This window comes from Balaenoptera physalus, assembly GCF_965194825.1.
Source record: "Balaenoptera physalus genome assembly, chromosome: 12".
Taxonomy (NCBI): Eukaryota; Metazoa; Chordata; class Mammalia; order Artiodactyla; family Balaenopteridae; genus Balaenoptera; species Balaenoptera physalus.
In genome coordinates, this window is record NC_138897.1 from 14,072,897 (window position 1) to 14,087,604 (window position 14,708).

General features: G+C 35.4%; 1 protein-coding gene across 1 annotated transcript in view; it reads left to right on the forward strand.

The window, feature by feature from the left end:
* Positions 1-14,708, forward strand: part of PIGN (phosphatidylinositol glycan anchor biosynthesis class N) — a 109,345-nt gene that overhangs the window by 19,030 nt on the left and 75,607 nt on the right. Inside the window, 6 exon segments of the mRNA XM_082417952.1 lie at positions 817-933; positions 3,133-3,173; positions 6,063-6,102; positions 6,105-6,121; positions 7,357-7,449; positions 8,570-8,625. Coding sequence (XP_082274078.1) covers positions 817-933; positions 3,133-3,173; positions 6,063-6,102; positions 6,105-6,121; positions 7,357-7,449; positions 8,570-8,625 — 364 coding nt within the window.

A 14,708-nucleotide genomic window follows, 5' to 3' on the forward strand; every position in this document is an offset into this window, starting at 1 on the left:
AAGAGGATTAGATATCTTAGTATATGCAAACTGTCTAGCACATAATAGCATGCCTAAAATGTTAGTGTATAAAAGACTTATATAATCTTTCTTCTAACTATGAAAGGAATATACTCTCATTTAACATGAGAAATTAGAGAAAAGTGTGGTGAAGAAAACAAAAAATACTGATTATTTATCCACCTAGAATTAACTGTATGTGATGGCAGAGGGGGTGAGTTTAAGGTGGTATTACTGAGGGTACTACTAGATGAGCCTAGCCCCCCTGTGAGATTCCCAAGGCAAACACAGTGTGTACACAGATAACAAAATAAGGCAAAGCTGAGGTTTGGGTCACCAAATCACAATGTAGAATTCTTGTGAGCCGGTTCCACTTTATAAAGGGCTTTTGGCTATACCAGCCAGAGTGGCCTGGAAGAAAAGCATATAGAGACTTTGCTATCCTCTTCAGAGCAGACCTGGCCTCAAACTTGGGTGGTTACTCCCCAAAGGAGCTTTCCCTGTTCTTTCTGCCTTTGGTGCTACTCTGGTGGCATCTCCTCCAAGTCTTATTATTATTCTTATTCTTCTTTCAACCAGTCACTCAACGGATGTTCTGCTTTTTGTTTTTGCCTGTTTGTTGTTGATGCTCTGACTTGCTTTGGGAATATTTAAAAACGAATTGTTACATAGAGATGCAAACATTTGGGAGTATGGTGGCTAGAATTAGCTATATAGAGATCAACTCTTTAAAACTAAGTATTAAAAAATATTTAGGTGTAAGTTAATTCTTATATATTGATACTTGTCTTATTACTCTTTGTGTCTCATTTGTAGGTTCCCATGGAGCTGGTCATCCTTTAGAGACTTGTACTCCTTTTGTCACTTGGGGAGCTGGAATCAAGTATCCTCAAAAAGTGTTAGCTCAGAAATTTGATGATACATATTTGCAAGGTATGAACATTTATCTTTATTGTTTTTATAAATGTGACATTTTAAAATAAAACCAAAGTTTAACTTAAAAAAATTACTTTTCAAGTTATAGCTTTCATTTTGATATTTGTGTCATTACTATTTCTATGTATTACCTTTGTATAGTTCATATTATTTGGTTTATAATATTCAGCTTGAAATATAATTGTTAGTTATTTGCCTTGTAAAAGTTCAAGTATAAGTTTTAATATTTTTTTTTCACAAACCTTATTCCAGGACTTAGATTAAACCCTTGGCTTAGATCTTACCTGCAAAGACTGTCAATTAGATAAATCACACATATGTCACAATTGATATTTCAAAACCAGACAGATTTTGCCCTGTCTCTAGTACTTTTGAAGGCTCTCTCTGTTGCCCAAGCCTCCCTTGCTTCTCAATCCATGACGAAAAGGAATTCCTTTTTCTTGGAGCTCTGGTTATTTTGTAAGGTAAGGGTATTTTAGCATTTCAAAGCTTTTACTAATTGGACAAAATAAATTCCTCTCAAATGCCTTTCTCTGGATTAGTTGTGTCAGACTCATTCAAAGCACTTGTTAAGAATACAGATTAAAAAAAAAAAGTTACAGATTTCCAGACCTTGTCTGTAGGTATTTTGATTCCATGAGTCTGGGTAAGGCCTAGAAATGTTCCTTTTAAAACCTTCTCCAGGGATGTGGACTCCCAGCTGTATTAGGTATTTCTACCATAGAAGACTTTTTGGTTTGTATAATAAAATTTTCCTACACACTTTCTTTCTTTTTTTTTTTTTTGTTTATTTTTTATTGAGATGTAATTCTCATACCATCAAATTCATGCTTTAAAAGTGTATGATTAAATTTTTTTAGTATATTCACAAGATTATGCAGTCGCCTCTACTGTCTAATTACAAAACATTTCATTGCCACCCCTCCTCCCCAAATCCCTTCCCATTAGCAGTCACTCCTTACTTCTCTCTCCATTGTGTGTCTATGCCATATTTCATTGTCATCTTATGGACATTTAGGTCATTTCCACATTTGGGCTGTTATGATAATGATGCAATGAACATTTGTGTAAAAGTTTTTGAGTGCATATGTGTTTTTATTTCTCTTGGGCAGGTACCTAGGAGTGGAATTAACGGGTCATGTGTTCCTCTATGTTTTATTTTTTGCAAACTGCCAAACTGTTTTCCAAAGCAGTTGCACCATTTTATATTCTTATGCTCTGTGTTAAATGGATTAGATTGAATCTAAATAGAAGCTAGGTTAAATAGTATGTTTGTATTGAATACTTAGGAGACAGAACTTTCTTTTGGCAGTTGATTTCTCAGTGACTTAACGTTTTAGAATTATATGACTTCAAGAATCATTACTGCAAGAATGTATTTTTTCTTATATGGATATTTGGTATCATAAGTTACAGAGAAAGGGAATGTTTGTGTTTTTCCTCATCAGGTGATTAGTCTGAATTTTTAGTAGCTGACTGGTAGAATTAGGATCATATTTTTAAACTTTATTAGCTTATTAAAGGAAATTTCATCATAAAAATGCCTTAGAACCCTTTGGGTAATATATCTTAAAGTCAAAAACAAAGTCTTAAAATCAAGACATGGCCTCATAATCATTTGTTTTGATTACTGTTTATTGAAATTTCTGAATTTATATGTAGAAAGATAGGGGAGTGAGGCAGTTTTCATAGTAACTCACTATACTACTTTCACATTTGGGATTAGTGACGGTAGGAGCATCAGAGCGAAAAAATTTCAAATATTTTGCAAGCAACTCTCATTACAGAAAAAAGAAAAGCTTAGATTGACTAACGGGCTATCGGTTGCCTTAATAACTCCCTGGAGCAGGACTGTCATTAGTTGCAGTCATGCTGACAGTTGTTATCATTGTGCCTTTTACTTCCATCTTTCCTTCCTTAGCCTTTGGATGTTTTGAAACCATTATCTCCAAATTATTTCCAAATTAATAAACTATCACAGAAAATATCAAATATTTACTTTTCAGTTATTCTTTTAAAATTCTAGTTTAAAAAATTTACAGCTCTTCCTTCTTAAGCATGCTTTTTGTTCATACTTGGCTTAAAATGAACTTTACCAATACTTTCTTTTTCCACTGACCACTTATAATAATAAAATGATTTATTTTTTTTAAAGAATTCTTAACATCAGCTCTGGTGTTTATTTGTATCTTTCAGAATGGAAATTGGAGAACTGGAAGAGACAAGATGTCAATCAGGTATTCATTAAATTTAATCATGTTCAGATTTAATTTCATCTATAAGAAGTTTAGACCAAAAAAATCTGGAAAAAAAGTATATTAATAATGATAAAAGATGATAAAAATTTTTCTAAAACATTTCAGTTACCAAGGGAAATCCTGTTAAATGAGAATATCTTAACCCCAAGTAATCTTCCTTTTGGCAAAATAAAAAAAGCAGCCGCAAATAAAAGTGAAAGGAGAAGATGCCCTCCCTCCAAATAACACTGGCTAATTAAAGAATTATTATGCAAATTAAAATTTACATGCCTGTTACATTTCTGTGATTTCTTGTCATGGTTGCCTTGCTTAGTTGCTTTAAGCACAGATCTAATAAAACCCCATTATAGGTTTCTCTCCTGTTAGTGTGTCAGTGTACCATTTCTTTTTTATTAACACCCATTTTATCTTTAATTCTACCCAGAGTTTTTACAAATGCAATGGAGAAAAAGTGACAAGAGTATATAGATTACTCAGCTAGAAACCTTACATTATAGGAAAATGAGTGGCCAACCTAATCAAGTTAGACCAGTAACATTATCTGTAAATATGAAGCACAGATTTTTCTTGTTGAAGATATGCTGTGTAGACAGCCATCTTTACTATTTGTGGAAGGCATGGCATTGTTGGTATGTGGCCTCCAAAATGGCGGGAATACCTTACTTTTCCAGGTCACCTCACAAGCTGACATTCCTTACTGTGGTGGATAAACCAAGGTCTAGGGTCTTATTTTCAGGCTCACGGTTATAGAAGCCTGTTCTTTCTCAGCATATTAAGAATGGTCTCTTCGCTCAGGATGGATGCTTATTATCCAAGTGACAATGTATAGAATCAGATAGCAGTCTATTAATTTGCAATAAAAATCACTGTCAAAGGGATAGGAATAACTTGAAGTCCATAAAACAAGAACATGTTTTTTATATAGACTGGATCATAATCAAAAACAATATAGATTCAGCTACTGCTCTCTGAATACTGCTTCAGATCTACATTAGATGAGAATTCTTTATTCATTCCTTCTGCCAACACTGTTGTGTGTCTGCAGTATGTTTAAACATCGTGCAAACATTAACATTAACATTAAAATATTGAAACATTAACACATTAACATTAAACTTTGTGTAAGGGATATAATGGTGAATAAAAGCTGACACACTCCCTGCCCTAGGAAGCTTATAGTTTAGGAATAAGATAAATTTTATTTGTATTTATCATACAAATAAACATAAAATTATAGCCGTGATAAGTACAACAAAAGAGGCCTGTGAAGCCATCAGAGTACAAAGCAGATATATCTCATAGGCTGTGTGGTCGGCAAAGGCTTCCTCAGAAATTGAGGCTTGATCTGAGATTGAAGAATGAGAAGCAGTTGCCAGGCCAAGGCAGGAGGAAGGGAGCTTTTCAGGCAAAGGAGCAGCATGTGCCCAGAGCTCTGGTAGAGGGTACGTGGCATTTTAAAGGATCTTGAAGAAAGCGGGTGTACAGAGCAACAGACCGTGGTTTGATGTGAAGCAGAATAAGGTAGACACTGGACCACACAGGGCCTCATGGGCCCTATGGAGTTAATCCTAAAGCTTGAGGAAGCCTTTGAAGTGCTCAAAGCCTGGGGAGTGACATGATCTGATTTTCTGTGAAAGGATTCCTCCGGCTGCAGCATGGAGACTAGATCAGAGGAGGCCAATGGTGGATTCTGGGGGAAGGAGAGGAAGCGATTAGGCGGCCAATGGGGTTTCAGTGTTCTATGAGATGGTAAAGAGAGTCTAGATGGTAAAAAGTAAGACTGAGAGCCTGGGACCAAACTCCAATTTTAAATGGGGGCTAGAGAAGGTATCTGGAAAGAAGCCACAATGAGATTGGAGACACTCAGTGGAGCGATGTTACAGAGGCCCAGGAGGGGGTGGTCCACACAGCACTGCCAAGAGGTCACGTAATTATAATCATCACACAGCATTTGTAGCCACCGGTTAGTGCAGGACTATTGTGTGCCAGGTACTTTATAAATTTAGTCTCATTTGATCCTGCCATAACTCTGTAAGGGAGAAACTTTTATTTCTTTTTTAACTGATAAGGAAACTGAAGCATTGGAGAGGTTAAATAACCTGCCCAAGGTCTCAGAGATCACAAGCAAGTGTTTGAAACTGGGCATTCTGACAGCCAAGTATTTTACTCCCTGAAAAATTGTATGGACTAAAATAAAAGCAATCAATTAGTTGTAGAAAAATGGAGGTTATTAGCTCTATAGGAAGAGCGGTCTACAGGATGATAAAGAGTCAAAACAAGTTAGAGTGGCCTGGGAAGTGATGAGGAGGTGAGGCCATGGGGACAGAAAGCACGAACAACCCTTCTGGGGAACTGGACTTGAAGGGAGCTCTCCAGAACGATATTTGAGGTCTTTTGTCCAAAGAGCCTCTTATCTGGTTTGTATCTTTTCTGGACTTCACTGACTGGCAAACCAACCTCCTTCTGATACATACTGTCTTTAATTTATATATATATATTTCTTTAGTTAAAGTCTATTTTTGCTATTTATTTTCTATTTAAAGCATCTTTCTCATAATACTCAAAAACTGTTGCATAAAGTGGTCAAGTTTTTAGCATCTAGAATAAGTAACTTTTTGTTTTATGTGTTTTACATTTGGGGCTCCTAGTGGTTTCTTGTCAAATTTAAGTTTTCATAAGTTCCCGTACCTCTAGCAAATGACATTTTTTAGAGATCAGTACCTACTATGTATTAAATAAATGTTTGAAGGTAATGGATTATAATGAATATCATGGTTATTTTTCAAACTACAGTGATATTAATTAGATTATTTACTTTCCTTGTTGACCTCTGTCGACTTCTTAGATTTGAACTTCTTCTGTTTGTAGGCTGATGTTGCACCACTGATGGCTGCTCTTATTGGAGTTCCCTTCCTCTTAATTCAGTGGTAAAGAATACAATTTTCTTATCAACTCTCAGAATTAAAAAAATTTATTGTACAGTAAAATTTACTTTTTTTGTGTTTCTGAATTATCTTTGATTACATTTAAAACTTTTTTCCTTTATATTTCTTTCTAAAGATGTAACACCGCATAGTTACGTATGAAATACAACATGGAGCACAAGCCTAATAGCTTTTCTTAAAAAATTTGTATTTTCTAAAATGTAAATAGATTTATATCTTTGTATTTTAGTTACATGATGAAAATATATAAGTAATTTTTTATTGTAAGCAGCAGAAACTGAATCCATTTAAAGGAAATTTATTAAAAAGATATTGCTGGTTTGCTAAATCAAAGGGGTCCTCAAAAGCCAGACTGGGAAATGAACAGGAACCAAGAGTGCTCCAGAGACTCAGGAGAAAGAAGCTCACCGTGGTCCCATGGCAGGGCCAGTCTGCAAGGTCACCGGCACTAGGGGAGAGTAGCATTACACCTGTTGTACTCTCTGTTCCTTGACTCTCAAGTGTCCAATTCCAGTGCTTACCATTTGAGTGGTCTGGCCTCAGTTATTTGTCTACCCTTCAGTGAGGGAAGGCTGGGGGGGCCTCATTAGAGACCTACTATGCTCTACCTGATATCTCAGCTTAGAATGGTAATGCTGTTAAGAATGGGAACTGGATGCTGAAAAGCTAAAAGCAAACAAAATCCATTCCCATCAGCCATTCTTCCTAGCCCTTCAAGTCAAACTTAAAAAAAATAATGTCATCTACCTCAGAACTCTGATATGACCCCTATAGTCATAAGTGTGTGTGTATGTCTGTCACTGAAACCAAAGTTTCACAAAACAATCCTTACCGTTACTATGCATAGTAGTATAGTCCTATTTTTCCTATTATGTCTTTTTTTCCTTCTTAAGTGAGCTGGCTGTGGCCCACCATAGTAATTTTTCGTGTGTGCAGAGCACCTTTAGTTCACTGCCTGCCACATAGTAATCTTTCAATAAATGTTAGGTTTTATTGAACTTAATTCATCTCTTTTGCTTTGTTTATTATATCTACTTTGTAAGAAAAAATAATAGAACATTTTTTAGTTATGGTTTTTAAAAAGATTTTTTGTTTAATTATTCCAATAATTTGTCTATATGTCATCTCTATTGCTTCCTTTGTAAGTCTTTTTTGTTTTATAAGAATATTTTGAGCTTTGTTAGTTGTAATATTAAATCAGTGTCTATTATTTACAGGGAACCCTTCCTGTGGATATACTTAACAGCACTGATCTCTTCAAAGCAGAGAGCATGTTTACAAATGCAGTACAGATTCTTGAACAGTTCAAGGTAAAACAAGACCACACACAAAAATGGATGCTATTACAATTTAAAAATTGCATATATTAAGTGAAAATATTTGATTTTGCATTTTAAGAAATGATTTTCTATAATTTATTATCTTTAAATTTTGTGTGTTTAACTAGTGTCCTAAAGTTTCACATATCTGAGGTGCAGGTTCCATGAATCAGTTTGAGGGTGTAGAATTACCTTTGAGGAGTGTCCCTAATTGTTAGAGTACCACATATGCTCATAAAGACTACAAACCAAGTCTTTATCAATGGAATTTGCCTTGTAGAAGTAGGATTAGAGATTGCAACATTTCTTGTCATTCCATGTATATTATTATATGCATTAAGAGCTTAAACAAGTGATCATTTAACTGAAACTTTCTGTTATTCTTTTTTGTTTTTGGCTGCGTTGCGTCTCCATTGCTGTGTGCGGGCTTTCTCTAGTTGCGGCGAGCAGGGGCTACTCTTCATTGCAGTGCATGGGCTTCTCTGCTGTGGAGCATGGGCTCTAGGTGCATGGGCTTTAGTAGTTGCAGCATGTGGGCTCAGTAGTTGTGGCATGCCGGCCCTAGAACACGCGGGCTTCAGTAGTTGCGGTGCGTGGGCTCAGCAGTTGTGGCGCATAGGCTCTAGGGTACACGGACTTCAGTAGTTGTGGCTCGCAGGCTCCAGAGCGCAGGCTCAGTAGTTGTGGTGCACGAGCTTAGTTGCTCCACGGCATGTGGGATCCTCCCGGACCAGGGATTGAACCCGCGTCTCGTGTACTGGCAGGTAGACTCTCAACTACTGCGCCACCAGGGAAGTCCCTTTCTGTTATTCTTAATAACAGAATGTGTTAATGCAGCTTGGCTTATTTTGTTTCCTAAGAATTAAAGAAGTATAGTTTAATTACATTACAATATGTTATTTTGCAGGCTTGATATGCTTAATTCTCAGCTTATTGTAATGGTACAATAATATTAACATTTTCTTTAGATATTTATGAAATAATATAGCAACACAAAATTCCATTTATTTCTGTCCCTGAAGAACCATTTCAATGGATGTTTATATTTCAAAATGAAATTAATTTTTTTTTCTCATTTATAATATAAAGTATTTTCATACTTGGTTCGCAGGTGAAAATGACTCAGAAAAAAGAAGCTACTTTACCATTTCTGTTTACACCATTTAAGTAAGTCTCTTATATTTTTTATTAACTTGTAGGAAATAATTTTTCACTGAGTTTGAAAGCTTGACAGGATAGATTAGGTACTTAGAAACACTGTCTTTTTTGGGTATGTTAGTGCAGTCTTCTAAATGAAAGCCTCTTCTATTGTTTTATAAATAATGAACCAGATGCTATATACCTTTGAATGGCTGGTAGAGGAGATATAGGGGCGCAGAGAGATATGGGAAACATTAAGGAGATAAATTCAACAGGGCTTGACTGGGAAGGTGTGGGGCTCTTGGCTTGGTTGATTGGAAAGATGCTTGTGCCATATGGCTTATAGAAAGAAAGAAGAGCTAGTATGAAAAGTAAGGATGAATTTACTGAGTTCAACTTACATTTGAAGATACCAGTTAATTAGTTAAAAATAAGGACTTGGATCTCAAGATAGAGATGAGAATTGGTTATTAAGATTTTGGAGCCAACAGCATAAAGATGGTGGTGGAAACTGTTAAACATGTAGGAGGCTCTGGGGAGAATATAAAAAGTGACAAGAAAAGGCCAGTGAGACAATTCTGGGAAACACTGACAACTACTTGGGCAAAGAGGAGAGTAGATTTTGGTGGGCAGCAGATTTTGTCCCACATCCAGAAAGATGTGCTTTCCTTAAATTGAGAATGGGGAGATTTGAGTCATAAATGTGGCTCTGCACCACCGACTCGGGCGGGTTTACTCAGCCTCCTTGGACTTCGTTTGCAATTAGTAGGGACTCACATTTAATTAGGAAGGATTTTGCTCTTGACCAAAATAAATAAAAACTGTTTGAAATATGGGTGGTAAGGATGTGATTGAATGACTTCATTGGAGTTATTTTTCATAACTTATATAGCACTAGACTAGTATTCATAAACTAGAAACTATTGCCCTCTGAATCATGTAATCACATCATTCTCTATGGCAGCCTGCCTTTGTGTGTGTGTGTGTGTGTGTGTGTGTGTATGTGTATAGGAGAGCAAAAACAAAGCAAAATTAGGATTTTGCAAGTTATGACCATATGAAATTAATTATATTACATATGTCAAAGGTAGAATTATTTTTGAGGAGTGTCCCTAATTGTAGGATTATCACATATACTTATAAAGACTATAAGCCAAGTCTTTATCAATTAGAATTTGCCCTATATCATTTAGATATCATATGCATCTGTTTATTTGTAATGTAGAGGTATAGTCAGTAACAAAATAAACAAATAAATGAACAAGAAATATATTATCAATTTTTGATATGAAGAAAATACACAGGACACTGAAAGTAACTGAGAGTTACTTTAGGTTAGCTACTTGAGAAAGACTGATCAGGGAAATGCTCTTCTGGAAGGGGTTCAAGTGCGCATTGCCCACCTTCCTCCACTTGGCCCGGGAGCTGACCATGAACTTCCCCTGCTTTCATGCTCAACACCTGCCTGCGGAGCCACTGCTAGCTTTGTGTCACCAGGGGGCCCAACAGAATGGTTGATTCTCACCCACTGGCTCACCCACCCTGCCTGCAAACTTGTCTGGCTGAAAATCATCATTTGTTGAAAGCCTGCAGTATGACCAGAAAAGCCTTGGATAAAACAAAGAATTGACTCGTGAGGAAATAGATAACTGAAGGAATAGAAAAGGGCTTAAAAATATTAAAATCCTCAGAAATATCTGAGAAACTGTTGTATCCATAAATAAAAAAGCAGCACAAACTTTACAAAATGAGAAAAAAAATAGGATGCATTTTTAAAAAAAATGCAAAATGCAACTAAAAACTTACAGAATGATAAATTGTACAAGAATGGTCCAAATGGGAGGCAAATCCTCCAAATTAGAACAGCAAGTAGACCTCAAATGAAGTGAAATGAATTTTAAGTAACATATGCACTGAATGAGAAGCTGGAGGAAACACTGGAAGGTGTCGTTTCTTCACCCCCCCCCATACACTGGAAACTTAAGGGAAAAGGAAACATTTTAAATTGTACAATAAAAGCAGGCTTCTGAAGCAACCTAAGATGTGACATGATTTTGAACAATTGTTGGGACTGTAAGAAAGATTTGAAGATTGGCATGTGGATCAAAGCTCCAAAGAAATAGATGAGAAAATTTAATTACAGTATAAAACTTTGCTACTGAGTGAACAGCATTTAAGTAATCATAAATAATGTAAATATTGGTTTTCAGCTTTTAGAGTCAAACCTTAGACAAAGCAAGGAAGACTTCATAATGATTACAGAATAGAATGCAAATGTTACCAACTTCGGCAATGTACAAGGCTACAGGTTGGAAGGCAGAAATATAAATGGAATAATAGTGGTGCTATTGTCCTCATAAAATAGAATGTGGAGATGATTCCAGCTATAGTTGAGAGAATAAGATAGAGGTTTGGGTTTTAGATTATTAAAGTGACCAACGTAGCCACCAGGAGGTAAAAATAGTAATATAACCATATTGAGGTGGGAGGAGACAGCAGGAACAGAGTCGGCGGGGAGTCAACAGCAAGGGTCTCAGGTTATCAAGTCAAGAAATAGTAATAGGGGCTTCCCTAGTGGTGCAGTGGTTAAGAATCCGTCCGCCAATGCAGGGGACATGGGTTCAAGCCCTGGCCCAGGAAGATCCCACATGCCGCGGAGCAACTAAGCCCGTGTGCCACAACTACTGAGCCAGCACTCTAGAGTCCGTGAGCCACAACTACTGAAGCCCTCATGCCTAGAGCTTGTGCTCTGCAACAAGAGAAGCCACTGCAATGAGAAGCTCACGCACTGCAACGAAGAGTAGCTCCCACTCACCACAACTAGAGACAGCCCGCGCACAGCAACAAAGACCCAATACAGTCAAAAATAAAAACAAATAAATAAACTTTTTAAAAAAGAAATAGTAATAAAAGCATATTATTAAGAAAAATGAGGGTAACTACCAGAATAACTAAAATCAGACACATGTAAAAGTTTTTATTTCTGGGTTGGGGAACTGAGAGCTGAGAAGGGTGGGGCAGGGACACATTGGTTGTCATTTTGCCCCTCTGTACTGTTTTTGATTTTAAAAAATTATATGTATATATTGCTTTGATAAAACATAATTTAAAAAGAAACAAAAAATAGGAAGTTCCCTGGTGGTCCAGTGGTTAGGACTTGGCACGTTCACTGATGTGGGCCTGGGCTCAATCCCTGGTTGGGGAACTAAGATCCTGTAAGCCACACAGTGCGGCAAAAAAAAACACAAAAAACAAAACAAACGGTATTCTAATCATTGGCATGAATCAAAATCATAAAAGTTATGGGCACAGATAAAAAAGAAATTTATTCTTCCATATAAATTTTAGAATCATCAACTTGAATTATATGAAAAATTCTTTGGTTATTACACTATATTTAGGAAGCAATTTGGAGAGAATTGACGTTTTTACACTATTGAACTTTGTTTATTTATTTATATCTTCTGTTATGTCCCTAAGTAAAATTTTATCTTTTCCCATCCAGTATACATTTCTCATTATTTTATTCCTGGATATTTTATTTCTATTATGAGTAGTATCCTGTTTTCCCTGTTACATATGTTCAGTATACCAGGAAAAACAGTTATCATCATTTATCATCTGAGTACAATGGGCTCTTTATTTTTCTCTAATCCAATGAGTTTTTTTTCATTTCTACACCATCTCTTTCCTTCCAGTCACCTTTATATATACACCTAATGTTAGCATTGTCCACTTAGAAACTATATCAAGTAATTATTGGAACATAAACATCATAAAAGATGAAAGAATGCTGTGGTCACACATCGTTTTTGTAAAACAGCTCAGGTTCTTGTTACAAATAATTGTTCAATGAAGTCCTTCCTTCTTGAATAAGTACCATATTTCCTTTTTCTTGTTAGAAATATATTGTTCACTCATCAGTTCTTAAATGTAAGAAAACTTGTCTAGGATACTGACAGCTGAAAATTCAGTCTTGAGATTTTACTTATGTGATTAATTTCACCAGCATCACTAGATTCAGGTTTAATAATATCTCTCTACCATCCTTCCATTGTCTTATTTAGTCTTTTCTAGCATGAATAATTTGTGAATAATGTGATAGTTCCTAGGGTGATGAAATAGCAAATGTGTCAAGATATAGGAAGAACAAGATTGCTAAGATCCTGTAACATATCTTAGACTTGTAAAAGGGTCCAATGGATCCATATGGTAACTGCATATCCTATTTTATCCTATTATTTAAAAAATAAGTAAATTTTACCTTTGATATTTTAAAGAACTCTAAGAAAGAATAAAAATCATGAAATATTCATTATGACAAATAGAACTGCTCAAAAAACCCTCAAAACTAAAATTGGGTCTAATGGACTCCGAGTCTATGCCCAGGAATGACCAGCAGGTGGAGCTACATGACTAGAAAAAGTATAGTTTGGCTACATGTGAAAGTACCTTAAAAAGGAGGAAAAAACACTTTCTATTTGGAAAGTGTGTATAGAGGCTAAAGTAAGATAAGAAAAACATTAAAAGAAAACAATTCCATGAAATGGGAAAAGAACAAGAGAAGACTCTTAAGAGATATTTTAGAAAAAAATGAAAATGGGAAGGAGATATTGTACCTTGCCAACAGAAGCCAAAACATGTTATATTTTATTTAAAAATCACTTTAAATTCAGGGAACTGATATAAATTTTAACAGAATATTTTAATATTAATATTTTCTACTAAAATGGCAAAAGATAACTTTTATTCTTTTTAATATATTTATTTCTTTTAGTCTGATATGGATTAAAATTCCTCCCTTGGACCAAATTTTAAATATTTGTTTTAATGTGAATCTTTCTACCACTTCATCCATCTGATTTACTAATTATTTACTAAAAGTGTAATTTTCTGCCTCAAACCCGAAATTCTTCTTTTAAAAAAGTAACTTTGGGGACTTCCCTGGTAGCACAGTAGTTAAGAATCCTCCTGCCAATGCAGGGGACACAGATTCGAGCCCTGGTTCTGGAAGATCCTACATGCCACGGAACAACTAAGCCCATGAGCCACAACTACTGAGCCTGCACTCCAGAGCCCACGAGCCACAACCATGGAAGCCCGCGCACCTAGAGCCCATGCTCTGCAGCAAGAGAAGCCACCACAATGAGAAGCCCGCGCACCGTAACGAAGAGTAGCCCCTGCTCGCCACAACTAGAGAAAACCTGTGTGCATCAACAAAAACCCAACGCAGCCAAAAATAAATAAATAAATAAATAAATAGTTTTTTAAAAAGTAACTTTTATACATCACATACCTACATTGGAAAATGTTCATTTACTTTATTATGACATGAAAGATAAGATTCTACATCATTGGTCAGTCTAAAGGAGTGCAAATTATTCTATAAATACTTTTTTATTCTGCTTTTTCTGTCTTTGTCGTCTTGATATAGTTTTTCCTTTAAATAGATATTCTAAAAAGGAATGGAGTAGATATCATTAGGTACCTCTAAAATATCATTTGTAAATGCAAATGAAATATCTTTGTAATAAAAATCTGAGTAAAGAATATATAATACTTCTATGGGTAGCATTTTAAGGAGATTTCACCCTCCAAACACTAGTTCATGCTGAAAGTCTTGATAATTCTAAAACATGGTTTAGTTTCTTCTACAGTGTTCAAATAACTGTGGAAAAAAGATGAAACAATAGCAATCACAGCAAAGAAATGTGCACAATTAATATTTATTTCTCTTTTGCTTTTTAGTTAAGCTTAACATGTTGATAACAGATTCTTTTAAAATTTGATGTTTTCAATATAAAAGATTTAGTCAATAGAGGAGAAATTTTCATACAAATTACTACGTAGAAATGTTGTGTTGCTATTATCATAAATATTATTTCTGCCAAATTCTCTCTCTTCTCCCTCTCTGTGATTCCAATTGTGTGTGTATATATATATGTGTGTGTGTATATATATATACAGGAGAAATATATATATATATATATATATATGTTCCTGTTCACAATGATGTGTATGGTTGGTTTTTTAAATGGTCTTTTCTGTATTTTCTTTCTGCTCTTCAAGGTTGAGGCAAGATATTTTCTATTGACCTATCTTCCGATATA